The 27,288-nt window shown below is 38.5% G+C and overlaps 1 protein-coding gene across 1 annotated transcript; it reads left to right on the forward strand.

Moving 5' to 3' along the window:
• Window positions 1-890: 890 nt before the first annotated feature.
• LOC103058454 (cystine/glutamate transporter-like) lies at window positions 891-27,096 on the forward strand. Its single transcript, XM_025166035.2, has 12 exons — window positions 891-1,210; window positions 3,448-3,574; window positions 5,088-5,203; window positions 12,069-12,194; window positions 13,332-13,431; window positions 14,093-14,137; window positions 17,988-18,111; window positions 20,225-20,328; window positions 21,111-21,207; window positions 21,628-21,777; window positions 22,874-23,051; window positions 25,775-27,096. Exons 1-12 carry the CDS (start codon window positions 997-999, stop codon window positions 25,837-25,839), a joined length of 1,446 nt encoding a protein of 481 aa, XP_025021803.1. The 5' UTR covers window positions 891-996; the 3' UTR covers window positions 25,840-27,096.
• The last annotated feature ends 192 nt before the right edge of the window (window positions 27,097-27,288 follow it).

Genomic DNA, 27,288 nt, shown 5'->3' on the forward strand with positions numbered 1-27,288 from the left:
CTGGATCTGGTGGATGTCTCTGGCTGTACGCTATACAGAATCTGTCCCCTCACAGCTATTTCTGGAATCTGTGTAATTGCTTTCAGAGTGCAACAGGTTCCAGATTCATTCCAAGAACTATTCTGTTCCAACTCATAACCTGGTTTCTGAACTATGTTATAGTTGAGGTAGAATCCATCCATGGCATCATCATCTCCATCATCATCACCATCACCATCATGCTCTTCCATCTCTAATAGTTGGTTCACACTTAGTTTTCTCCAATTATTATAACCCCTCTAACTTAATTTGATGAATAATTATGGGCATAGTGATCCTCCTTGTGTCTTGTACAGAACTCAATCAGCATTATTATATCTAGAATATCTGGGAAATATGCATTCCTCTAAGTAATTGTCATTTAAATATGGATAAACATTTTTCCTATTCCTAATGTTCATACAGCTTATACTCAAAATAGACAGTGCACGCTTTATTAAAGTCACATTTCTGTGACCATTTTTAAAAACTGCTTACCATCCTGTTTAAATTAAGGTATGGAATCAGTCATTACTGTGTAATCCAATTGAAGTTTCTTTGAAAAATGCTCGTTATCAATAAAACTTTAGGTCAATACTCCTGTCTGGGAGTTTGGCCTTGCACATACTGCAAATGAAGCCAAGAAGAGTACATACCATTCAAACCAAACCCTTTGGATGCAAAATTGAGAATTGGACATGCACGTCATTATCAGTGACTGCAGCAAAAGGACCAGCATACATTGTTCCTTAGGATTTTGGCCCCTACTTCCTATCCCACATGATATTTTTCTTTAAATATTTGTTTACTTCATGCTCCCATTATTCCACAGGATTCCTGGCCAAACTGTGCTGTTAGCTAAGTAAAGAGAGGAGAAAGAGGAACTGACAGAGCAGAGCAGAACTGCCACACGATCAGAAACTCAAGTGGTGCCTGACAGAGACTCCTGTGGTTTGGAGGAAACAAAGAGGAAAAAAAATGGGACCCTGCAGGAAAAGAAAAGCTTTCATGGAGGAGAAGGAGGCTGTTTTTCTGAGGAGAAAGATCACCCTTACTCGGGCCATTGCGTTGGCTGTAGGCACCATGGTGGGCAGTGGGATCTTCATTTCTCCTAAAGGGGTGTTGCAAAACTCAGGCAATGTAGGGGTCTCATTACTTGTATGGCTCGTTTGTGGGATTCTGTCTCTGTTTGGTGAGTTATGTAGCTTTCATTTTTTTAAAAAAATCCTTGTTGATTTTTAGGTCCCGAGAAATGCAAAATATTAGATAGATAGATAGATAGATAGATAGATAGATAGATAGATAGATAGATAGGAATCATTATAGTATATCTGGTGATAGTTATGTCCAAACAGGGATTTGCCAGAGTGAATTCCTGAAAAAATTAGGCTCCAGTGGGAAGAAGGGGAATCTGATAATTGAGCTGATGCAGAATATGTGGCTTTTGCTGGCTGTCCAACAATCACCTTGTGCCAATGAAACAGCAGGGAGCCATTATGGGCCACAGGGCAGTGAGAAACTATTGCTAGTTGAATGAAAAAATGCATCCATATCTAGCACTGGAACATGGGCCTGCTTGTGCCTCTCCTTAATAATCTTTTGCTGCCCTACAGAATAGCTTCTTTTCTTCTCAACCCACCACTTTCACATCAAACTTGGGGGGAAAATAGAAGAGAAAGAGGAAGGACAATGTGAATTCCAGAAGTTCTCCTCTCCACTCCATGCAAATTCTCCCAAATGAACATTCCTGCCCCACCCCCACCCCCTGGGTTTGCCTATCATGTGTGGAAGACATAATGTGTTTTGGATGGCACAGATTAAGAGGTTCACTCCCTTTGGATGGCAAGGTCTGTCTTGTTCCCTAAATTTCCATTTGCATGTGATGTTTCTCTTTTCTTTGGCTCAATGCAATTCCCTTTCCTTCACAGCTATATGCCTCAGGGCTCCACTCTGCTTATGCATTGCCAAAGAAAGAGGATAAACGAGGGCAGCAAGTTTCTAAATGTTTGCATTTACTAGTTTATATGTTTACATGTATATTTGGCAGCCATTCTATGTTTAAATAGAGATAAAATGCACTTCCCTATAGAGAGGAAGATGCTAAGGTTTGATGAATAAGGCCCCTGATCCCCATTTGTGTGGTTCTTCATTTTTAAATCAGACATTCCTAGGCATCCCTTCAAATAAAGGACATTCTCCAATAGAAGTTTATTCTGTGAAAAGTAGAGCAGATGGCTATCCTACACCTGTTAGTAAGTCAATCTGGCAACTTGGTGTAGCCCGCTAAAATTGCCCACAGTACACCTGGAGTAGCACTGCTTCACAGCACTGTATAATATTTTAACAAGTAACTCAAAGGAACATGGCATGTGGAGTCTCTAACCCAGGTCTCTTCCCGCACCGTGCCCTGCCCAAGTGTTGGGATTCTGGCAGCTACAAAAATATACCTTGCGATCTGCCTAACTTGTCACAACTTTCAAGCAAGGTATTTTCTGTCTCAAATGGATCCAGAGATATTATGGAAGAATAGGAGATGGCCTTTTATAATAGAATTCATTTATTGAAGTTTCTTTGAATACTGGTTGCATTTTTAACAGCTGTTTTGCCACCATGTATTCTTTTTATGATGGTTTAAGCTTTTGAGTGGCTAGGGAGCAATAGAAAAAGAGACTAGAAATCTATTTTAAATAGAACAACTGAGCTGGGGAAATCCAGGTCATAATCTCCACCAAGGAATCTTGGGCCATTCATTTTGTTTTAATTCAAACTTTGTCATAGCTGTGATGCACTGATAAATGTTTGTACCATTTGAGCTGCTTCCAGCTCCTTGGAGAAAAAATATAGTCACAATGATAATAATTGCATCTTTCCAGAACTGAATTTCACCTCATTGTGTTCAGTTAGTTATTCACTTAGATGGAAATTATTTGTATAAAGCAAGAATGTCCAACTCTTTCTGGTCTAAGGGTCACTTTTTCTCCTTTAATGGTTTACTGATGAATCACTTCCAAAATCAGAGTTGGGCAGCCAATAAATTCAAATAAATACATACATACATACATACTGGACGACTATCCCAGGGCCAAAAAACCCTCTGAATTTGATTTCATTGACTTTGAAACAAAACAGATTATTAATATGATTACACCCCAGTTGTTTTATATCACTTTGTGTTACATTAAACATTACATGTAGTAATAACTTCAATGCAAAGTTCTCCCTAGTTTGGGGGCTACATTTGGTCCTGACACCTCAGCTTGTTCACTACTGCCATAAAAAGGTGGCAGTGGTGAACAAGATGACCAAATATGGCCCAATATGGCCCCAAATGTCCATGTTGCACGTGCAGGAAGATCCACTGAGTTCAGTGGAGTTTTGTCCCAGGACAATGGATATGGTTTATAACTCAGTTGTTTGGTTGATTTCTAGGTGCTCTGACCTATGCAGATCTTGGAACAAGTATCACAAAGTCAGGCGGGCATTACATTTACCTTTTAGAGACTCTTGGACCCTTGCCAGCTTTCCTCCGATTATGGGCTGAATTTATTATGATCCGGTAAGCATGGCTTTTCTTTCCCCTTCTTGTCTAAAAAGGAAGGAATGCCAGATGATGGGAAGATTTATTGGGAGCTTTGTGTCTTTAAATCTCTCAATGGGGGCATGTTCCAGCTGTGTTTTTAAAGGCAGACAGCTGGTGAACGGAGCACCACTGAGATCTAACAAATGTTGGGAAGGAGGGAGAGGGGGGAAAAAGCATCTGAGAATGACAGGGAGCAGTGGGGAAGAATGAAGGAAGGAAGCAATAATAGAAAGCTCGAGGGAGACGCCAGATCAAAAACAATCACAAACCAAAGGCCTTTCCCTTTCAGTCCTGAGATAGATGGTTTTCTTCTTTTCTTATGGTGCAGATATCACTGCACTGCTTGCAATAAACTGAAGGGTTGCCTCTCTGGCTCCATAAAAATCAGTCTGGGACATGACCTGTCCTCCCCCACCAAGCCAGATTGCTCCTCGATCAAATGAACTGTCTTCCATGGAACATCTGGGAGCTGCAGACTTGAGAAAGGTTCCTGTAGCTTGTGCATGACAAGTCTGGCATCAGTAGAGTAGACCAGTCTTATCGCAGTGCCAACACAATTATTCCTCAAGAGTCTTATCTCACCATGGTCAGAACAACCAATCCAGAGTTTGTTTCCTTTCAGCAGTGTCCATAGGGCATGGTAAAAAAAGTCAATGGTAAATGGCAGTCATGAGGTTGCAATCAAAACTTCACCTGTTTTTTATGCGTGACATATATAAAAATGGGTGGAGCTACATCCCACTGACATGGCCAATGGCCATCATCTTGACTCTTTTAACCACACACTGTGGACACCCCTGTTCCCTTTGTCTTTGTTATGTGTGTTATCATTAAGATCATAGACCAGAAGAATGTGAAGAGGATAGCATGCATTGTAAAAGACTGGACATTAAAACTCTATTTTAAAAAGATTCACCTGTTATGATTTGTAACATAGCACTGATGATGTAGCATGTTAGGTGAATCTAATGACTTTGGCTTTATATTTAGTTAGTTATGTGATTTATCTACTGCCTGAAACCTGCTAGGCTCTAGGTAGCTAATAGAATTCACAATTTAAAGTATAGTACAAAAACAGTAGTTAAACATTAATTAAATGATATAATGTAATTCACAATTTAAATACCAAAAACCATAAGAATAATGGCTAAAAATAGAAATGGTCTATTCCACAAACCATGACTTAGTGCAATGTGTGGACCAAGCCCACCATTTTGATTAACTGATAAACTTTGGTTTACCACACATTAGAAGTGGACATTTCTCATTGTGCATAGAGGAGAAAGGGCTAGAAAGAACCTGAGTTTTGCTCCTGTTCAATCCAATCTCCCAGATGGATATTTCTGAAAACAGCCACCGTTTTCCTTTGTGGCTGCTTCAAACAAGTGAAAATTCACAAGCCCCAGACAAAAGCGAAAATTAGAGAAGCCAACAAAAAAGCAAAAGATTTGTATCTGATATTCTGTCATTTCTGGGTTTTATATTCCAGTCCTGCAAATATAGCTGTGGTGTCTTTGGCATTTGGTCAATACCTCATTGAGCCTTTCGTTGCTTCTTGCCATGTCCCTCCTCTGGCTGTGAAATTGATCACTATGGCAGGAATTAGTGAGTATCAGTGAACACAAGCTCAAATAATTTGTGATTTATTCCCACTAAACAGGTATTTACCACCAAGTCTTTACTATCAATGCTTTTCTAAGTATCTTTGCCCTGAAGTAGAATAAACAATTGGAAGATTGAATAGTTACTTACTGAAGAATGATTCTGTTCAAATCTATGAGGCTGCATGTACAGGAATAGCTGATGAACACAGACCTTCTGCATACAAAACCTGCTGGGCAGATGTCCCACTTTCTAGTTCTAACATTTACTCAGGGCAGGCCATCAAATCCATTAGCCATGATTAGTACATACTTAGCTCATTTGTTCTGACTAAGGGTTAATAATCCATGGTAAATGATGATGTGGTTTCCTTGGTTTTGGTTTAGCATATTGTGTGAACACAGACTTTGGAGATTTGTAAACCAGGTTTTCTACTTCATGTCTTATATGCACATAGCCAACAGTGGTTTGTTCAACCAACTATCACTTAGCATTATGTGTGAACTCAGTATTTTTCTCAGTCTCAATTAGCTACTGTCCTCCTTTTATGATAGATATGTTCTTAATTTACTCATGACATCTCTGTAGTATACAAGAACGTGGTTTTCAATTCTTAGATTCCCTTCCCAGTTCTGACTTCTGTCAGAGAGTTTTACTGTCACTTTTTAACCAGGTTCTATCTCTGCTTGGGAAGAAGGCCTGCAGTATAAATTATGTGATGGAAAGATGCAGATTGTATATCAGTCATGGTGGCAGCATTACACAGTTGACAATATTTGTGTCATTTACATCCTTTGTGATATCATTATGCAAATAACATAAAATGATATAAATACAATGGGAATTTCATCCACTGAAACCAAAGTTTATTGTTTCAAAGTCTGCTAAATCTTAGTTCTACCATATTTAGAATAGACTTCAACATAATGTTCTCCAGATGTGCTGCATCATTAGTTATCCTAACTGGAATGGTAGAGCTCAAAACATTTGGAGAATATCATGTCAAGGATAGCAGCTCTACTACTACTACTACTACTACTACTACTACTAATAATAATAATAATAATAATAATAATAATAGGGAGAGGAGGTTTTCTTACATAGCTTTTCTATCTTTGACTGGAATGTGACTGATAGAAATAAAGGTGTACCTTGATTTTCCCATACTACAGAGAAACTTATCTGTAATTTCCCTCCAACATGTTGGAGCCCTACCAGTTTTAAAAAAAGATAGTGAAATTTCAATAGCTGCATTAGGGGAAAAAAAGATCCTGCAGGGAGATATCAATTTGAAATACCACATTTATAAGTTGGGAGCTCTCAACTCAGGCTGTGTCTGGATGTTGATAGTTCCTTGGTGGCCATGGTCGTCTTTGTCATTTTTTGCTATGCTTTTGCTATTGACAACCGATTATTTTTACTATTTTAATTTTCTTATTGTAGGAAGGGAAGGGAAGGGAAGCTGCCCAGAGCCTGCTGAATTGGACCACTACATAAGCCCCAGTAAGTCAACAAGTAAATCTAAAAGGAGGACAAACCCTGATATATGTGGATTGTCTTCCTTTCAGATTTACTTACTAACTGGGGTTTATAATTTGAAAATTTATTTCATTTTTTTTTCACTTTTAATATTCTGTAGGACAAGAAAGAAACAGTACAAGATAACATCCAAGAATGGTATATCTCAAAATTTAGTAATAGTTCCCCTATATCACTAAATCCATGTTAAAAACAGTTGTCAAACTTAAATATCTTTAAAGTTTGTTTTAAGAATAATTCTTCCACACAGTCAAAAGCTTTAAAGATACCTAATGAGTACACTGATAGAGAAGTTTTGTTAAATTGACAAGAATGAATAATATTTAGAAAATGTAAATAAGGCTAAATACACTTCTGTTTAGGTTGATCTTGACTGATCAGGCTGTAATTTTTTCCTATAATAAACTTAAGATGATTGCTTAATAGCTTAATATATAATTTATTAACCAAAACTGACTAAAGAAATAGATCTGTAAGAAAATCCTTATAGCAGAACTTTACCTGGTTTAGGAATTAAGAGTTATTTTGAAATTAAGAATCTATGGATAAAATATAAAAGAACAGGATCAATTTATATAAGTTATCACAGTAAAAAGGAAAAGAGCTTGACATTTTAGTAGATGACAACCCATCAAACCAAAATTTATTTTTAAAGTAAAAATATTATCAATTTGATAATACAAACTCAAGATTATTGGCAAATAAGGTTTAAAAAGTGAAGGAAAGGAGATACAGCCAGTAAAAGGCAGTAAAAGATACTAAAGGTCATGTCATTACTAATACTAAAGTCTATTTTTTTAGAAGAATTATACCTTTTTAAGAGTCCTGCAATAGAAAAAAAATTAATACATTTATTGAATTTAGTTAATGGAATTTTCTAGGATTATTTTTAATGGAGTCTCTGTATTTGGATTCTTTGTTTTCAAAATCAGATGTGGATGATGACAGATGTTTTTAAAAATATTCAGAATGGAAAATCTCCAGGTCCAGCTGGATTAACAGGTGAATTCTATAAGGCATTCAAAGGTATTCTTGTACCTGAATTCTTGTCATTAAGCAATGCAGGGAGATCTTCCATTGTCTTGGGCCAGCTCCATTATCCTGCACCAACTCTACAATAACTCTATAGCTCCCTTAAGTCTTTAAAAACCTCGCTGTTCTCTCAGGCCTTGGAGTAGGGTGCTTGGGAAGCTCCTGTTGGTTGCAAGGTTTTGTGGTACTTGTAAGATATACATAATCTTTTTTTTTCTTCTTTTAGATTTAGATTTTTTTTTATCCCACCTTTATTATTTTTACAACTAACTCAAGGCGGCGAACATACCTAATACTCCTTACTCCTCCTATTTTCCCCACAACAACAACCCTGTGAGGTGAATGGGGCTGAGAGAGAGTGCCCAGCCCAAAGTCACCCAGCTGGCTTTCATGCCCAAAGTGGGACTAGAACTCACAGTCTCCTGCTTTCTAGCCTGGAGCCTTAACCACTAGACCAAACTGACTTTTTTTGTTTTCTACTCTTTAGAAGGTATAAGCTACCTGTTGTCACTCTGGAATCAGGTGGCCTCTAAACATAATAAATAAATACAAATTTTAAAGCCTTTTGTTAATAGATGAAGAATTTCCTAGATATCAATAAGCTCATATACTGTAGATGCTCTGCAATGTCTTAAATATTCAAAATTGTTTTATGTTTTTCTTACAATTTGTTCCATTCCCAGGTGTAGCTGGGTATATTTAAATCACACCCTAGAACCAAATTCACCCAACACATTTATTCAAGGCTGCAATTACATTTTGTATAACCCCAGTTTGATTCTGATTTATTGCATATATGGAAGACAGTGTTATGGGTTTCTATCTTTTAAAATCTTTTCATCATTAAAAAAAAAAAGGTTTCTATAAGATAGTTACCCCGCTTATTAATCCTTTCCACAAAATTTGTCTTCTAAATAGTTATTTCCAGTCTTTATGTTTCCTGTAACATAAGTACAGATAGATTGAAAGATTTTAAATAGTTACTGATTCTGGGTTTTTTTAATCAGCTCACCTAATCCCCTAACATTTAGAGAAGCTATCCTTTATTGTTCAGCCTTTTACACTTCCAGTATTCCTACCGTGCTTACCATTCCTATAGACTAAGCTCATCAGTGATGGAACCCTATTTATCTTATAAGTCAACATATCTGTGATTAAATTTGTGAAATCTTCAAAAATTATTTTTTAACTATCCTTTTTTGCCTCTCCTAACCTCTTTTCCCAACCCTCCCTCAGTTTCCTTCTTCATTTATCCCCAAACTCTCACCCTCCCAATCCAATTAGACCCCATATGAACAGAAGTTCACCGAGGATTAATTAAATCCTCTAATTGGTCTAGGTTAGGGGAGTCCTATGCTGAGCTCTAATTCCCCCTTCCCGATATTAACTTCTATATAATACTTTTCCACTCTCTGTATTTTGTCTTATTTATTTCCCAATGAATATGAAACAATATTAAACATTTTATAATTATCAACCATCTTGTAAGTCCCTAATGCCAGAAATTCCTTTTATCCTATCTTTTTATTAAAAAGATATATCAGTTCTTTAAACATCAAAGATTGTTCTCTATTAATTCTTCATAAATTCTTTATAAAATATTCTTGTTAAAATTCTATTCATCTCTCAAAGCATAGAAATAGTCACTCTTTCTTGTGGCTGAAATAAAACCAGCTTGAAAAGAACCTCCGTTTATACCATATTCCACTTTTCAATAGTTCTTCCATCAAAGACTTAAAGGCTTTTTTTTCTTTGTAACACGGCCAGTTTATTAAGTTTGAAGATAAGATATCCAATTAAATCAGTCTTTTTTACATTTTCTCTAATTTGTCTAATTCCTAAATCATTTCTTTTATTCTGATCCTGTATCTCAGTCTAATGTCTGTAATATCTTTTTGAACTTTTCCAGTATCAAACACATTTTTTGAAGGAACATTAAATGCTTTGCTAGTAGTCTGGGCAACTTCTGAAACTTGAGAAGAAAATTCTTTTCACTGAGCTTATTAGCAACATACCTACTGACGTTTGTTGGATCATAATAGCTGACTTACCACATTCTACCTTCAGGTTTGAGTTGCTTAATTATATTTCCTATTGAATCAGTTTCAAAGTTTCATCCTAAACAGTGATTAATTTTTGTGCACTTCATCAGAACATCCTCCTCCACCACCATATCTTCATTACTAGAGTGGAGTACCACTTCAGCTACTTTTGGATCATCCATGTAAGCTTCTGCCTTTTGGAGAATTATCTTTCTTGGATATCTTTTTTTTAATTACTAATATTGTCAATTAGCTGGATAGTAGTCAAATGCAAACAATGAAAATTACTGAAAAAGCTGGGTGGAGAAGAGCAATCAGCCCAACACATCATCTTCTCCCCTTATCCTTTATCCCCACCACCAAGATAATCCTGAATTGATGATACTACCTACTCCAAAGGAAAATAGACAGAAAATTATTCAATGAACTATGACTGAAGCAAACCATAGCTTAGTGCAATGTGTGAACAGGAAAATAATTAGAATTTTAGCTTCTCTCTGGGCTCACCTGAAAGCTACTATTTGACACCATTATAATCCTGGTACATATTAGGATCCTTGTTTGTTCAGGGATCAGTTCTAATAGCTGCACTTCATGCTGCAAAAATATGTAGAAACTCTTGGGCTATAGATATACTGTAATTTGGTTCCTTTATCCATAAGAGGTTCAGTCTTCGGAAAGTCCCCTCAATGATTTCTCATGCTATGTTAATATAGAATCTGTGGGGCAGACAGCATATATATCTATGTATAAATAAAATAAAGTAAAATAAGTCAATTTAGTTTTGATGAAACTATTTTTAGACCTTTTTTAGAACTTAAAACTGAATTTGATTTACTTTAAAATGCTTGTAGGCACTTTATTCAACTTAAGCATTCGGTATTTGGATTATTTGGCCCTCGTGCTAGTGCTGCTTGCACCTCTATTAAAATATTTTGGAGAGTTCACTGGAGTCACCTAAACTAGTTCCCCATTTTTTACAATAAATTGAAGGAGATATATATGTTGTTGTTGTTAATGCAGCCCTTGGAATAATGAACTCAGATCTCCTATTCTTGTAAATCAGTGTTAGTCTGCTTTAAAGAATATCTGTCAGTCTTCTTAGAACTTAAATGTGGTTAATACAATAGAAACCTTGCTTTTGTGGGTATTGGGTATCTCAGAGAATGGATGCTATGGCCCTGCTTTTGGAGATGCAGTGCAAGAGCTGGAACATGAACTTGCAAAATCTGGGCTTATCCTAATCTGCCCATATTTAGGCAGAAATTCACAGGAGTTAACTTTTTAGACCAATCATTCCTGTCAAGAATTCATGTGTTCTTCTTTGCCAGATCTTCAGCCTTTGGAATTACTCAGGCTATCAAGAAATGTGAGCTTTTTGCAAATAGAAGATAACCAAATGACTTTTTATACAATAATATTGTCAAGGAGTGCTTTACCTAAATGAAGGTATTTGACCTATTTGAAGTGGCTTCATGAAGCCACACAGCCTCTTGATTCTAAAAGTGGAGCAAAGTGACCGTGCTCCTTTGCTCTGCATAACTCCAAGCCCCTCAATTCACACTTGTAGCTGGAAGAGATTTGGGTGCATGCAATTCTCCCAGTGAGTTAGAGGAACTGGCAAACAAGGCCTCAAGGTGCCATGAAACACCTTGATGGATCACTACAGTCCGTGAGTGAGTGAGGTGTGGACAGTCATGCTACCTCTCTGGAGCATAATAGCTTATTCAAGGCAAATCAAAACCACCTTCTTGCATAAATCTATTATACAACATTGGAAGCATCAGTCAACAACCAATTTTCAGCAGTACATTGTTGCTATGCATAGTTAGCTGATATTTTCATTAGTCTTTTTTCAAAACTAAGTCAAGCAAGAAGAGTTTCAAGCAATCTGATTAATGTTTTTAGTTATTTTGTTAATGATTTATGCCATTTTCCTTTCTTTTTTCATTTTCATTTTAATATTCTATCATGTTGTTGACATAGTAGTATGCATTATACCTATTAGCTTAATACAACAATTTTAAAAATCTCACCTGTCTCCCTTATCAGATTCTGATTTTAAAAGTAAATTACTTGGGGCAGGGGGATCTGGCTTTCTTTCAGGCTTACAGAGTGCTTCTATCCAAACTTGCTGTTATCACTTTATTTAGTTTTGCAATTATGATATAGGAAAGCCGTAATTGAAAGTATAATTAAATCAACAGTAACCATTTCTTATACAGCCCTAGTCATTTTTCTTTCTCCCAATCCAGCCTTAGCAATAGCCCTGAACTGTTGGAGTGTGAGTTGGGCTGCCAATGTACAGACAGGACTCACTATCCTGAAGATGGTCACTGTGGGTCTAATTATTGTTCCTGGGATCATGGCTCTTGGAAGCGGTAAGACTAATCAGAATTCTCATGAGGAATGAGATGGGAGGGAGCATCAGAAGAAACAGAGGATGGCAAAAATACAGAAGAAAAAGCAAGGGGACAGTGGTCATGGGAAAGATCATAGGAAAGAGAGCTAGAAGAAACATAAGGACTGACCATTCTCAGACACACTTGAATATATTAGCTTTTTGTCCTACATTACAGAGGATGGTCCTCTATTTGAAGTGTTACCCAATCCGAGTCAGACTTGATTTGTTAGTCTAAGGTGCCACAAGACTTTTTGTTGTTCTTAAAGATTCATGCATGCATTGAAGTTATCTATCTTCAGCTAGCTTAGCTTTCCCCACCCTGTTCTTTTCCAGAGATGTAACTCTACAACCCCCAAATTCCCACAATGCAATATTCTTAGATTCCAACTTTTAGTCTCCGCTAGCATGATCTAAGTTCAGGGAACTGGAATTGTTGCGCAACAACTCCAGTAAATATCTTGGAAGCTACATTTAATCTCGGTGAAGCTGCCCAAGCAATACCCATGGCGCAAGGATCCTTCACACATACTTCTGAGATGCCACATGCAGTTCTTTCTCCTCTAGTTCTTTCTTCTTGGCATTCTCCCATAGTTTAATTTCCTCGCCAGATACTGATGCTGATACTTTCTGTCTCTCTTTCATTTACTTTAAAAGCAGAGCAAGCTGTAATCATGTCCAATAACTTCATTTCCTGCAGGGGTGTCCATGGATATAGTAAAAAATAGTCAAGATAATGGCTGCAATGATGAGATTGAAGCTCCATCTATTTATGTGCAAGACACATAAAAAAACAAGCAGAGCTTTGATTGCACCATCCCAGCTGCCATCTTGATTTTTTTAAAATCATTCCTGGTGGACACCCTTGATATCTTCAGAAGGCATGGGGGAGAAGGAGAGGGAGAAGGTTAGAACAGAACAAGACTACTTCTGTTTTGTTTTGTTTTTTTGTTTTTTAAGATGAGTGCTATTGATTTAGGGAGCCCTTAAATGTCAAGAATCTGGACTTTTACCTGGTTCTCTTGTTCAGGTGGTACCAAGGCCTACGTTAGAAAGATGCTGATTATGTTGCTTGTTATAAGAGAGAGGAAAAATGTTTCCATTTCTTTTTGGCTAGGTCATAATGAACATTTCCAGGATAGTTTTGACACAAGTTCCTTAACACTTGAAAAGCTGCCACTTGCTTTTTATTCCGGGATGTTTGCTTATGGAGGATGGTAAGTTTCTAAATTATGAACGTTTTCCTTTAGTAAAGATTAAAAGGTAGAAGGGACATTGATGCACTCTCAAAGTTGTGATTGCACATTTAAAAAATAATCTATCTGGAAATCAATAAATTTGATCATTTTTACAAAATTTATGGCAGGTGCAAATATCATGTTAAGCCATAACATGATTAGTTTGGTTTTATTTTAAAATTATATGCGTTGACATTCCAGATTTTTTCTGGGATTTAGGTTTAGCATATTGTATTAGCCCAGACATTATTGTTTATATACCAGGGTTTATGAGTTAATGCAGCATATGAGCCCAATCGGTAGTTTCACTATACAGATGCAATGCATTAGTAACATTAATTTTCTCAGTTATATCTGCTATTTTTCCCTTAATGTGTCACAAGCTTTAAAAAAAACTATGGATTGTCTGATTAAAAGAATCAGGTTGATAAAGCCTGCCTGAATGAATTCCATCCCTGAAGGCAGCAACCTTGCTTTAAACCATAAAGGCATTTGGTAATTTGTTTTCTACTGTTAATCTGGCTAGTCATTAAACAAAAATTATGGCCCTCCTTTAAGATAAAATGCAAACTCTATGCTGGAATAACCTATTTGGCATGAAGTGATTCAAAGCATATTTTGACTCTTTTTTTTTTTTCAGGTTCTATATAAACTTTGTAACTGAAGAAATTGTAAATCCTAAAAAGTGAGTGTGCAGGAATGATCAGCCATTTTATTGTTATAATATGAGGTGTCTAGAGGTTACTCTTGCTAACTTGCTAAGTTCAGAAGCTATGGAAGATAAAAACAATCAACCCAGGAGAGGACTAACCAAATAAAGAGTGGAGATGAGGAAGAAACTATTACTAGAGGAACCAGAAGTTTTGAAAAATATGCTGGCCAACTGAGAAATCAGGGGATGAAGTTGAGATGTTGTAGATGAGTAAAACTGGGAAGTTAGCAGTTGTTCAAGTCTAGAAATATTTGTTATATTTTTATTCAATATATGAGGGTTTATATATAATATGGAGTGGATCTATATGCAATCCAAGAGGACTTGTCATGCATATTCATGACAAGGGGCTTCCTACTCCTAACAGTTCCACTCCCAAGGTTCTCTTCAAAAGCTTTGTTATATTGAGGCCAGGAAATGGAGTGCTGCAGACAAACCAAACTCCCAGGGCAAAATCTGAGCTCAAAGCAAGCAGCTGTCAAGTCAAGCTGAACTCTGGTGAATTCCCAGGCATGTCCGTCTGGTTTTCTTGGCAACAGTATGGAAGTGGTTTGCCATTGTCTTTTTTACCAGAGGACTAGGATGAACCCAAAGGAGTAGCTATTAAGGTTTAATTTAAATAGTCCTGACAAAGTCCATGCCTAGCAGCTCTTATGTCTTAGCAGGTGTCAGTACTTGGTTGACCTCGTCTGGGGCTCAAAAACTAAACAAGGTCAGGGCTGGTTAGTACTTCAGTGGAAGACCTCCAGGGAATACCATGGTAGGAAACTAGATTGGAAGTTTTTAAAAAAACAAATCCTGAAAAAGACAATGGCAAACCTTCTGTATTGCTGCCATAAAAACTATATAGACCTATCTATGAAGTGTAACCAAAGCAGCCTGTGAGTTCATAGGATTTGATGACTGAGTCGTGCAAAGACAACCCCTTACTATTTTTTTTTAAAAATCCTTTAATGAAGGAGCCTATTAAAGTGAGGATCATGAGTAATTTTGTTAGCCTCACTTGGCAAGGAATTAATTGCATTCATTCCACTGTGAATTGCCCCTGCTCCCCCCCTCCCCCCACCATGTACACAGCTCTAAGACTCTTATTGGCTCTATTTGGAGTTAAGAGAAGGACTAAAGATGCCGGCTGTTATTCTTTCTCAGGCTGGCAACAGTACTTTTACCTGGTAGAATGTGGTTTCTCCCTCTCTCTTCTGGCCCGCTCCAGAGTCTTCTGTGCCAGGTAGATTCAGTCCCCAATTCTTCAGTGGCTCTTGAGATCCTCTCACTTACAATCACTTTAAAGTCTTGATTGGCCTTTGCTCAAATCTGCAACCAACCCATCAGGTTTACCAGCTAACTTTGTTCAGTACTACAACCAATAGTCAACGCTATTCTAGAGCCATGTTAGATTGCCATCCATTAACTTCTTCCATCAAAGATCTCCCTTTTCTTCCCAGAGTTCTGATTTTGAAGATTCCATTATCCTTTGCCAGTTCAGCAGCTCCTCTGAGTTAACTCCTATTCTCGGGTTCTATTTATAACCTCACTATAACAAAGTGATTATTTGGGATCCTTGACTCTTTATGACAGATTCACAGAGAGGTGTGGCCTCCTGTAACTCAACCTGGTCAATTCTTAATCTGGTGTTATTTTCCTTCTTGTACTTAACAGCCTTTCCAGTCTGCCTAGTAGAATGAGTTGGCTGGATTAGTAAGGAAATCTGTTGGCATCACCAAAATGACCATAATTAAAGGGCTATTTTAGTGGAAAATAACCAGGAAAATAACAGCATTTATTTGGGGGCATCAGCAAGAAAAGGGAAACATAATGGGTTATGTTAACTGTTTTGCTTGCCTTCTGCTCCTGTACAGCTACAGCCTTTAGCTTGTGCTGTCACAGTAAACACAGTATGTGTGAAATCATACTGCCGAAAGGTTGAAAATTTTTGTTGAGCCCCAAATCTCCTATGTGGCATGCCTCAGGGCTCAACACTCTCATCGTTCTTTTTTAACATCTACATGAGGTCACTGAGTAAGGTTATCTGTTGGAGTCCAGTATCATCAGTATGCTGATGATACCCAGCTATAAATCTAGCCCCAGGCCCACCAGGTAATGCTATCAAGGTTTTACCCCAGTGCCTGGAGGCATTGTGGGTCAGGATAGGGTTCACTTAGACTCAGGACTGAGTGGCTGTGGATGTTTGGACTTCCTGAGTCTGGAGTGGTTCCATCTTTAGTCCTAAATGGGACTGCATTTCCCTTTTCAGGACTGGTGTGCAACATGGGACCCTCTTAGACTCAGAGCTCCTGCTCAAGCAGCAGGTAGCAACTATGGCCAAGAGGGCCTTTGCACAAATTTATGTAGTGAGCCAATTGTCCCATACCAAAACTGTCAGTCACTCATGCTTTGGTCATTTTGTGGTTGGACTGTTGCAACACATTCTACATGGGGTGCCTTTGAAGACCACTCAGAAGTTGTAGCAGTCCAGAATGCAGTGGCTCGAACAGTTACGAGCAGGGCTCAGCCTGCCCATATGACACCTCTGCTCTGTTGAGCTGCACTGGTTGCAAGTAGGCTTGTAGGAGTAATTCTGGTTATATACTGCTTAAATACTGGTTACCATGTATAAAGCCCATCATGGCATAGGGCCTGGTTAATCTGAAGGACCACCTATCCCTGTCGTTTCTTCCCATCCCACATGGCCTGATAAAGTTGGCATGCTCTAGGTCCCATCACTTAAATAATGTCACCTGGGGCATTGTGAGACGCAGGAAGTGGGCTTTCTCTGTCATGGCACCGAGCCTTGGGAACACCATTCCAAGATTCTTATGCCCCCACCCTGGCCCTATTTAAACAAGCCCTTAAGACCTGTCTCTATCCCCAGGCCTTGGGTTAGAATGGGTGAGAGACTCCTTGTATGATGTCCTGGTTTTTAAATAATTGTTTTTCTGGAGTTTTGATTATTTGTGTTTTTATATGTTTGTCATTGTATTTTATAAGCCACCCACAATTGTAACAGATAGGGGTGGCCTAGAAATTTCATAAATTAATTTGAATTCCTCAGCAGAGCAGGTGCAGAAACTACTCTATGAACAGAAAGGTGGGTTATGAATTAATTTGTTAAAACTGTATATGCCACCCATTTCTATCAATGGCTCACAAATATTCATATGAAATAAAATCATTTAAAGCCTCTGTCTGTAGTTGCACTAGAGGGGCTATTTCTAAAATATGTTTAATGTGAACATAAGTGCACAATACTGTAACCCAGCATGGATGCATTAATAGAAACAACTGCATTTTCTTCATCTTCACATACACATGTTCCATTCTTCCCTCCCATTTTTAGTCATTCTGGTATAGATTTTTAGTTCATGGGCTCAAAGGCACAGAGCTGTGTTGTATCTGGTAAGGGTCCATGTGCACTGATGGCATGTACTCAGTGTAAGACTGACAACAGAGAACTTTCAGACAGCATATAAAGTAAGGGTTAGGAAATCTTCAAATTCAGGAATTATCCCTTGCTGTGAAATAGTTTAAAATAGTTTTAAAATACCCTTCATCCTATTAAAATTGCAAATACCTATTCAGAACAGATATAATTAATATTCAAGCTGCCTCTATTTCATCTCTGAAAGCAGTTGGCATGTCCTTTCATCAAGTTTGAAAATACACCATAGAATGTGTCAATGAAGTAAAATGCACAAGTATCTTTATTTTCCTTTCTGACATTCATACCAACTGGGGTGGGGGGTGGGGGAGGGAATCAGGAGTAGCCAAAAGAAAATGTACGACTATTGCCAGACTGTATTAAAATTAAGGTTTTGTTTTTCAGGAATATTCCTCGGGCAGTAATCGTTTCCTTAATTGTTGTTACAGCCTGTTACATCCTTACTAATGTGTCTTACTATACTGTCTTGACACCGCAAGAAATTCTCAGTTCAGATGCAGTAGCTGTGGTGGGTGTACTTCTCCCATTATTTGCTATTCTTTAAGCACTATTAGTAAGATCAGGAGTAAGATGACTTACTGGAAAACAACTGAGGCATAATCTAAGGAAATAACAAATTGTGTGCTTGAATGCCTAAAGTAGACACCTGTTTCATGGACTATGAAAAAAAACCCCACACATGAAGGATTCAGTAAAAAATACTTTGGGTACCTATAAATGACCAAATCAAATGGTTTCCATAATGTAGGTCACTACATTTGGATTTGCCTCTTCAAAGCAAAGCAATAATATATCTGTCCTTCAGTTGTCAACATGATGGACAACTATATATTTGATATTTCAGTTGTAATGATACTCTCTGTAACCTAAGTCATTCTCTGAAGATGCCTTAAAGCTCTATCACTTTACTGTTCTAGAGAACATCTCGAAATAAATTACTGCAAAAGAAAAGTACAGGTATTCTCTAGGAAATGCTTTCAGGCCCCAATTAGATGGACAATTAATGGCAAACTCATCAAGCAGGTAAAATCCTTTAAATATCTAGGTTTAAAGGTTAATATTAAAGGTTAAACCTAGGTTAAATCAATCTTCTACCTGCTGGTCTACTCAAACAAGAGAGCTTCTAATAAAAGCCCCAAAAGCATCCCTTGGAATTAAAATGTGCAGGTCAATTTGGTAATGATTATGTCCCAGCAGCTGTTAAACTATTTAAAGCTAAAGTTCTGGGTTTGATGCTATATGGTGCTCAGTTGTATATTTATAAGGAGTCTCCCAGTTTAGAAGCAATCCAATCAAAATTCTTGAAAATCTTACTACGAGTTCTTTATTCAACTTCCTGACATGACTAGAATTAGGCTGTATTTCCCTTGGAGCCCAATTAAGATTTTGTTTTCTTAGATTCTGGCTGAACCAAGTCCACTGGAGAACTTCCTTAGTTTATTTCACCTTGTTGGATAGGTTCTCTTCCAACCTAAGAGGGCAAATTAATGACAGTTTAGCATATTGTAGTCTTACCTTGTCAGCACTACCTGCTTTGGGACTCGATAAAACCCTGGCTGAACTAAAGCAGAGGATTTGGGATCTAGATATCCAAAATGACAGAGCCAAAGTTCTCCCATCCCTTTTATAGCACAATTGCTCCTCCTCCCTAGTCTGTCCCTAGATATTTCTATAACATTTTATATGCTCCACATAGGATACTAATTACTTTGGCCCAGATTGGGGCACTACCTTTTAGAGCAGCAACTGGTAGATATATAAATATCCCATATGAAAGCTGAATGTGTTTCTGTTCAGACTCAGAGGTAGAATCTGTCTCACATGTGCTATTAAAATATCCATTGTACACCCAATGGTGATCAAGTTAATAACTCCAATTGTTAGTAACTCTAATTTCCATTGTAACCAGGAGGCTGTTACCCTTCTCCTGGGTGACCACTCTTCAGAAACCTCTAAGAAGGTTGCAAAATTTTTATCAATAGCTATAGCTGTTAAAAAAATCTCTGGTTCCTCCCTCATGCCATCAACTGTTAGCTGCTAACTGCTTTAGGATTTACTCACAATTTTAAAATTTCCTTTTATAGTTATTGCATTGTGTGCTGGTCTTTTATTGTGTTTGGTCTTGGACAGTAAATAATTTTTGATTGATTGATAGTTGTAATGATTTAATCATTATTGTTTTTCATTATACTAATGTAATGTCATAATTATTGTTACATTAATAACTGTAAACTAGGGTTTACAGTTACTAGGACTGAGGCAGTGGATAAATTATGCCAATTTTAAAAAATAAATAAAATAAATAAAACCAGACACTTGGAGAGGCCCATTAACAGATTTTTTTAAAGTTAATAAAATGAGCACTATATCTGTTTGTCTTGCCTTTTTTTACTGCTGCTAACTGCCTTGGAGGGTACCTACAGAAAAAAAAAAAAGTAAAATAAAAGACTAATACTTTCTTCTTCTAAATGATATACAATTACATAATTGTCACCCGTTGGGGGGAGATGGGCGGCATACAAATTTAAAAATAAATAAATAAATGAATGAATGAATAAATAAATAAATAAATAAATAAATAAATAAAATGGAAAAATAAAGGTTCCTCATTTTTTTTCTAGAGCTTCACTGATAAAGTTTTCAAGAACATTTCCTCTGCAATTCTAATCCTTGTAGCTCTCTCATGTTTTGGTGCTTTGAATGGAGGAATCTTCGCTGCATCCAGGTAAAATCTTGAAAGCATTTTGAGTAGATTGGATTCTGCCTGTGGTTCCTGATCTATCAAAATAGTAAGAGGAAATAAGAGGAGAAAGAGTCACTAAGATATGCAAGAGGTACAACATCAGAAGTATACATTTGGGTTCCTTTTTTCAAATAGAAGCTTAATAGGGAAAGCTTCTAAACTCTAGCAAATTATAGGAAAAACAAACAAGCAACCACAACAAATCCTTAATACGAGTAGGTGTGTGTGTGTGTGTGTGTGTGTGTGTGTGTGTACGCATATCCTTGAAAGAGATGAGCTATAAAAAAGAAAGATAACAAGAATTCGTGTAAAGTACTGATATAATTTAAAGAAAAGCTCCTTGATTAATGTAATATTGAACATACTATAGTTCTCATAAGTTTTAAAAATCCAGCAAACAAATACGTCATTAGTTTACATGTGCCACAAACTACAGATATGGTTAGATCCCAATACATACTGATTAAAAAAACACTTTAAAAAACAACAACAACTAGCATTAAATGTGTGCAGTGGACATTTTAACAATCTTGCACTGGTCCAACTTTCAAGAAGCAAAATATAATTCAGTCACTGGATTATTATGCACCATGCTGGGACAGGTTTAACCATAGTGTGATGAACAAGTAATAGTTAGCACATAACACTAAGCCAATAAGCTATGGTTTAAAACCGCAATGACCAAATTAATTTATGTGAATTCACTGTAACCAATATTACATAACTTTGGCTGTACCATTTTTAAAGCTATCATTATTTTGCAGGATGTTATTTGCAGCTGCGCGAGAAGGACAGTGGCCAGCTCTCTTTTCAATGATACACCTTGAAAGACACACTCCTCTCCCAGCTTTGATATTAATGGTATGAGTTTAGAAAGTTTTAGAACTCTTCTAATTCCCTGTTCTTAAATGAATGAACCAAGAATTTGAGAGTGAGGCCTAGATGTATACTTTTTAAAAAACAGAATCTTACATTATGATCACAAGAGATCCATGTTTCATTTTTCTAAATCATTCTTTAAAAAAAAAAAAATTCTTCAGCTTAACATTTGGGACAAGTTCTCATAATTGATATTCCCATCACTTAGATAACTCAATTTAGAATTTATGCTTACATAAAAATTCAAAATAAATTGGTTTCTCTGACCTGACCTATAATCAGGTCCAAGTATCTATACTGAAAGAAAATTGGTGATGCAGTTCAATTCTGTGTGATAAAAGGAACAGAAATAAATGTTTTTATGTTCTGTTGGCAATTACTTAATTATCTTTCTTTATACAGTTGCCTTTGGTCTATTTGATGGTGTCCATTGGTGACCTCTATGGACTTTTGAACTTCTATAGCTTCTCCCGCTGGTTCTTCATAGGACTTACCACACTGGGGTTCATGATACATTGCTTCCGACATCCAACAATGCTAAGACCTTTTAAGGTAGGATCAAGACCAAATTAGGAAGCATGGAGCTGTACTTCTATTTTCTGGAAGAAAGACATTGACATAGGAACATAGGAAAAAAATAAAATACTGATTCAGTAAGACATAATGCAAACAAATTGTTCCTTGTCCAAAGTTCTTTGTAATAATTCAATCTTATCTGTTCATCTGTATTCAATACCATTCTCATTCACTCATAATTATTTATCTATCCTTTCCTTTCTTTCTGGGTTGAAGCAGAGAAATAGAGATCCCTAACCCTTGACTGTAATTTGCTAATGAAATATTTAAAACATAAAGTTCTGTCATTCTTGTTTACAACTGGTTTTAACCATAGGATATGTATTCACCTTTAATATTTAATGATGATTAAATATAACAATCATAATTTCATACATGGTAATTGTGTATTGTCAACAAAAACATTAATTTATGTTTTCATTCAAATTCCCATGTTCTCTGGAAACCGAACCGAAAGAAAAGTGAATCAAGGCATCATAAAACCCAACAATAGAAAATTCTGCATAGCACGAGTAACTTATTGGCAGAATTATATAAATACAGTGGTACCTCGGGTCACGAACGCTTCTGTTCATGACCAATTCGGGTCACGAACAGCACTGTTCGCAAAATTTTGCTTCCGTTCGTGAACACCGGATTGGATGACGAACAGGATCCGTGGCCATTTTCCCTGCCGTGACACGTGATTGTGGCTTCCTGTAGGGAGGGGGACTCTCCCTCCAAGCAATAACCGCCTCCCCACCCCCCTTCCTGTCCTCCACGCCAGAAGTCGCATCAAGCAAGGTTAGTGTTCTCTCTCTTCGTACTGTACTTTGTGTCATATTTTTGTGGTTTAAAAAAAAAATACATATGGTTCAGAACGGATTAACCGTAATTACATTGAACCTTATGGGAAAATTTGATTCGGGTCGCGACCAATTTGGGTCGCGACCACAGTCACAGAACGAATTAAGTTCGTGAACCGAGGTACCACTGTATATTTGGATTGTTCTTCCTCGGGTTGTGAACGTTATAGTTGTTGCTTGCATGTTTAAAGACAACCTGTTGATTACCATTTGACTTGTTCCTTTAGGTGCCTCTGTTCTTCCCACTGGTATTCACAGTAGCCTGTTTTTTCATTGTGGGGACATCGCTATATTCAGATCCTGTGAACACCAGTATTGGGTGTGCTTTAACTTTATCTGGCTTACCTGTCTACTATCTGGTGGTTCAGAAAACTAGAATACCAGGCTGCTGTACATCAAAGTTCAGTAAGTATAGCCAGGAGCACTACTATGTTGGTAAGGCACCAGGTCATATGCTCACTACTCTGGTTGCTTCATTGCCTAGCTTTTGCCTCCTTACTCCCTGCCATTCTGTCCACTTGCTTCTTCTCACCCTTGCTCACTACATCTTGGACAGTCTAAGGAAGGGAACATGTGGCACAGCAAAACCCAGCAGAAATAGTTAGATATGCTGAAGCTATACTGCTTAGCATATTTCAAAAGCTTTAGGGAAATGAGGCCCTTTTTCCTCCTCCTCTGACCTTTTATTGAATGTTTATCTTATTTCTTTGTCCCTGTCACTCCACCAGTAGCAGAATGAGCAATGGATGTAGCAATAACCCAACCACCCCAAGACAGACCAGATAATTTGTGAAGCAAAGCAAAGCTTCTCTGGTCTTCATTACCTAAAGAACATATAGACCAAGAAACATTCAGAGATCATCCAGGGGAAAGAAATAGGCCAGAGGTTTAATGCAAGATGCTCTTAGGGCCAGTTTAAGTTTTCAAAATTGCAAGCAAAAGATTAAGTGACCGCTCCAGTGTTGTCATTTGTTGACCTGCCAGGTGCTTTGTGTTTCAGTGGTTGTGCCACTGAGTACAGCATTGACCACAGAAGATACAAGTCCTTACTGAAAATTTCAACACTAACACTGACATCACACTCATAATTATGCTTGTGTTTGCAGCACAAGGCATGAACATAAAGGTGATATGAGTTTCCGTTTACTTTATATAGTCTAGAACTGCTGAATATATATGCAATAGAAATCAGTTCTTACTAAAATTCAGTCTATATAGTTCTAGAGAAAATAGTGTGTTCAGCAAAAAAACACAAGAAATTCTTAGCTAAGCATTTTTCAGAACTCCTTCACCCACATGCCTATATATGAATAGCATATATGTTGTGTTGCTGAAGTTCAAATAAGGCATAAGCAGCTAACTGCATTAAACTTTAATTGCAAAAACACAACATCAAGGAAAATAGTGTATTCATAGGGAAATATATGGTCCAAGTGAGCTGTAGCTCATAAAAACTTATGCCTTTTAATAAAATGTGTTAGTCTGAGAAGATGCTAGCAGGCCAATATTTGAAGCAATCTAATTACAGATAGTCCTCACTTAATGACCATTTGTTTAGCAAAGGTTTGAAATTACAACGGTGCTGAAAAAATGGACTTAACAGCCATGCCGGAAGTTACAGCTGTTGCAGCGCCCCACGATCATGTGATCAAAATATGGGCACTTGGCAGCCCGCCCACACTTATGCAACTCCCTGCTGCAACTCCTCCCACCCATCTCTCCCCCTGATCTATGCCCTTTTGGCCACCCTGCACAGTGGCACTCATCAGTGGCAGCACCGGGGCTGGGGCTGAAGTAGAGGCCTGAGGCCTTCACCATCATCCCAGGCCTCTACTCCAGCTCCAGCACCACCACTGCCACTGAGAAAGGCCACCTCAAGCCCCACACCATGGCCAGCCACCCCAGCACCATTGCACAAAGTCCCAGTTGCCCCTGCTGCCCTGAACTCTACAGGCTCTGCCGCACGCAGCTGACCTTTGCCGTTTTCCTCCCATTGCCCATTCCTTCTACAAATAGTATGCCCATTCTCATAAGAACTGGGGAAGACCAGAAGGTTTCCGAAGGATCATGACAATGGGGCACACAATTTGGAGAAGGAATGGGGTGCACAATTTGGAGAATGAGGTCTACTGAAGCCCCATGAGAATGGGGCTCCTGCCATTCTCCAAATAGCATGCCCGTTCTCACAAGACCTGGCAAAGACCAGGTGGTTTCCGAAGGATTGTGAGAATGGGGCACGGAATTTGGAGAAGGAATGGGGCGCATGATTTGGAGAAGAAATGGCACAAGCAGCTTGGAGAATGGCATGAGTGGCCTCAGGAAGAAGGCCTGGCACAGGCCGTAGCTGTCTCGCATACAGTAGGGTCAGGCCGGGCGCACCTCATCAGCAGTGGGAGGAAAATGGCGAAGGTCAGATGGCCGCAGCAGAGCCTGTGGAACTCAGGGCAATGAGGGCAACTGGGGCTTTGTGCAATGGTTCTGGGGTGGCTGGCCACAGTGTGGGGTTTGAAGTGGCATTTCTCAGTGGCAGTGGTGATGCTGGAGCTGAAGTAGAGGTCTGGGGCGGTGGCAGCTGGCTGAGACTGCTGAAGTCCCCTGGCCTCTACTTCAGCCCCAGCCACACCACTGCCGCCACCAAATGCCACTGTGCAGGGTGGCCAAAAGGGCATAGATGGGGGAGATAGGCAGGTGGGGGGAGTTGCAGTGCCTCTGCAGTCATAAGTGCTGCTGGGCCAGGCTGAGGCAGCTGAGGCTATCTGAGGTGGCTGGGGCTTTGCGCCGCACTGCAGCACCCCCCCAACTCACATGCGGCCTGTGCCAGGCCTCCCAGGGCCTCCCCCACCCCCCCTGCAGCACCCCCGCACTCCTTACCTGGGATTCTCTCCACTTAACAATCTATGATTCTTGGTTAACGATGGCAACCGGGAGTGCCAGGATTGCAGTCGCTAAGTGATGCGGTCATATGATGATTCACTTAATGACTGCATCGCTTAGTGACAGAAATTCTGGTCCCAGTTGTGGTAGCTAAGCGAGGACTACCTGTATTCTCTTTTAACTGAAGAACATCAAATGATAGCTCTCTCAAATGAAATCATTTATTTTATTATTTCCTCCTTGCAACTATTTAGACTCCATGACAGTGAAACTGCAGATCTTGATGAAGGTGGCCCTTCAGGAAGTCCAGACTTATTGAAGGAGTTATGCATTGGAGTAAGGAAAACAATCAATATTCAGACTGCAAGGAACCTGCAAGCTCCTCACACTGCTACTGTAAGGAACATACCTCCAGGCCATTTTAAAGCAAGCAGAGAGATACTGTATATGAGAATCCCTTTCCATGGGTTACCCGGTGCTTCTTTTTGTCTTTTAAAGGCGTAACAATTATTATCTTCTGCCCAGAAGCTTGAACAAGCAGTTTATAAGGTATAAAAATAAATCAAAATTCTTCATGAAAAACCCAACAGCAATATCTACAGGACCATAAATAAGTCTTAGTTCAGTATATAACCATAATATTCTTGTCCAATATAGCATTTCCTTCTTATGACAACAATAATGAATCTATTATCATACAGTCAGGACCAGAAATATTGGAACAAGGATAACTGTTTTGGCATTTGACCTCTGTACACCACCACATTGAAGTTGAAAGGAAACACACCTAGATGGGAGCAAAGTCAGGACTTTCACCTATAATTCAAGGGGTTTGACAAAAGTGGGGCACTAACCATTCAGGAAGTACAGCCAATGGCATACACACACACCCATTGTTGGTGGCTCATAAGTAATGGAACAAATGACTGACAAGCAGCTGCATGGCCAGGTGTGGCCTGTTTCCTGGGTACCCCACGACCAATCAAGCAGATAAAAGGCCTGGAAGTGGTTTTGAGTGTTATATTTGCATTTAGTAGCTCTTCACTGGAACTCTCAATGTGAAGCTCAAAGAGGTGTCCATGCGAGTGAAGGAGGCCACCATTAGGCTGAGAAAACAAAATAAACCCATCAGAGAGATAGCAAAAACATTGGGAGTGGCCAATACAAGAGTTTGGAACTTCCTGAAAAAGAAGGAATTAATTGACAAGCTCAGCAACAGCAAAAGGCCTGGAAGACCATGGAAGACAACTAAAGTGGATGACCGCAGAATTCTGCTCATGGTGAAGAAGAACCCTTTCACAACTTCTAGCCAGGTCAAGAATGCTCTTGAGCAGGTAGGCATGTCATTGTCAACATCTACAGTCAAGAGACGGCTTTATGAATGTAATACAGAGGCTTCACAACAAGGTGCAAACCACTGGTAACACTCAAGAACAGAAAGGCCAGATTAGACTTTGCCAGCAAACAGCTAAGAAAGCCTGCCCAGTTCTGGAATAGGATTCTTTGGACTGATGAAACCAAGATTAACTTGCACCAGAATGATGGGAAGAGAAAAGTATGGAGAAGGAAAGGAACAGCTCATGATCCAAAGCATACCACATCATCTATCAAACACGGTGGAGGCGGTGTTATGGCATGGGCCTCTATGGCTGCCAACGGAACCGGGTCACTGGTATTTATTGATGACCTGACTGCTGATAAAAGCAGCAGGATGAATTCTGAAGTGTACAGGGCTATACTTTCTGCTCAGATTCAGCCAAATGCTGCC

Source organism: Python bivittatus, unplaced genomic scaffold (assembly GCF_059951505.1).
Source record: "Python bivittatus isolate LINGU-HERP-01145 unplaced genomic scaffold, Pbiv_v1 ctg000330_np1212, whole genome shotgun sequence".
Lineage (NCBI taxonomy): Eukaryota > Metazoa > Chordata > Lepidosauria > Squamata > Pythonidae > Python > Python bivittatus.

Bases quoted from the DNA above. Each gene is read 5' to 3' on its own strand.
- LOC103058454 (XM_025166035.2), top strand. From the start codon at position 997: ATGGGACCCTGCAGGAAAAGAAAAGCTTTCATGGAGGAGAAGGAGGCT. The intron at 1,211-3,447 runs GTGAGTTATGTA...GTTGATTTCTAG, and splicing joins TGGGATTCTGTCTCTGTTTG to GTGCTCTGACCTATGCAGAT. The intron at 18,112-20,224 runs GTGGGTGTACTT...TTTTTTTTCTAG, and splicing joins GTTCAGATGCAGTAGCTGTG to AGCTTCACTGATAAAGTTTT.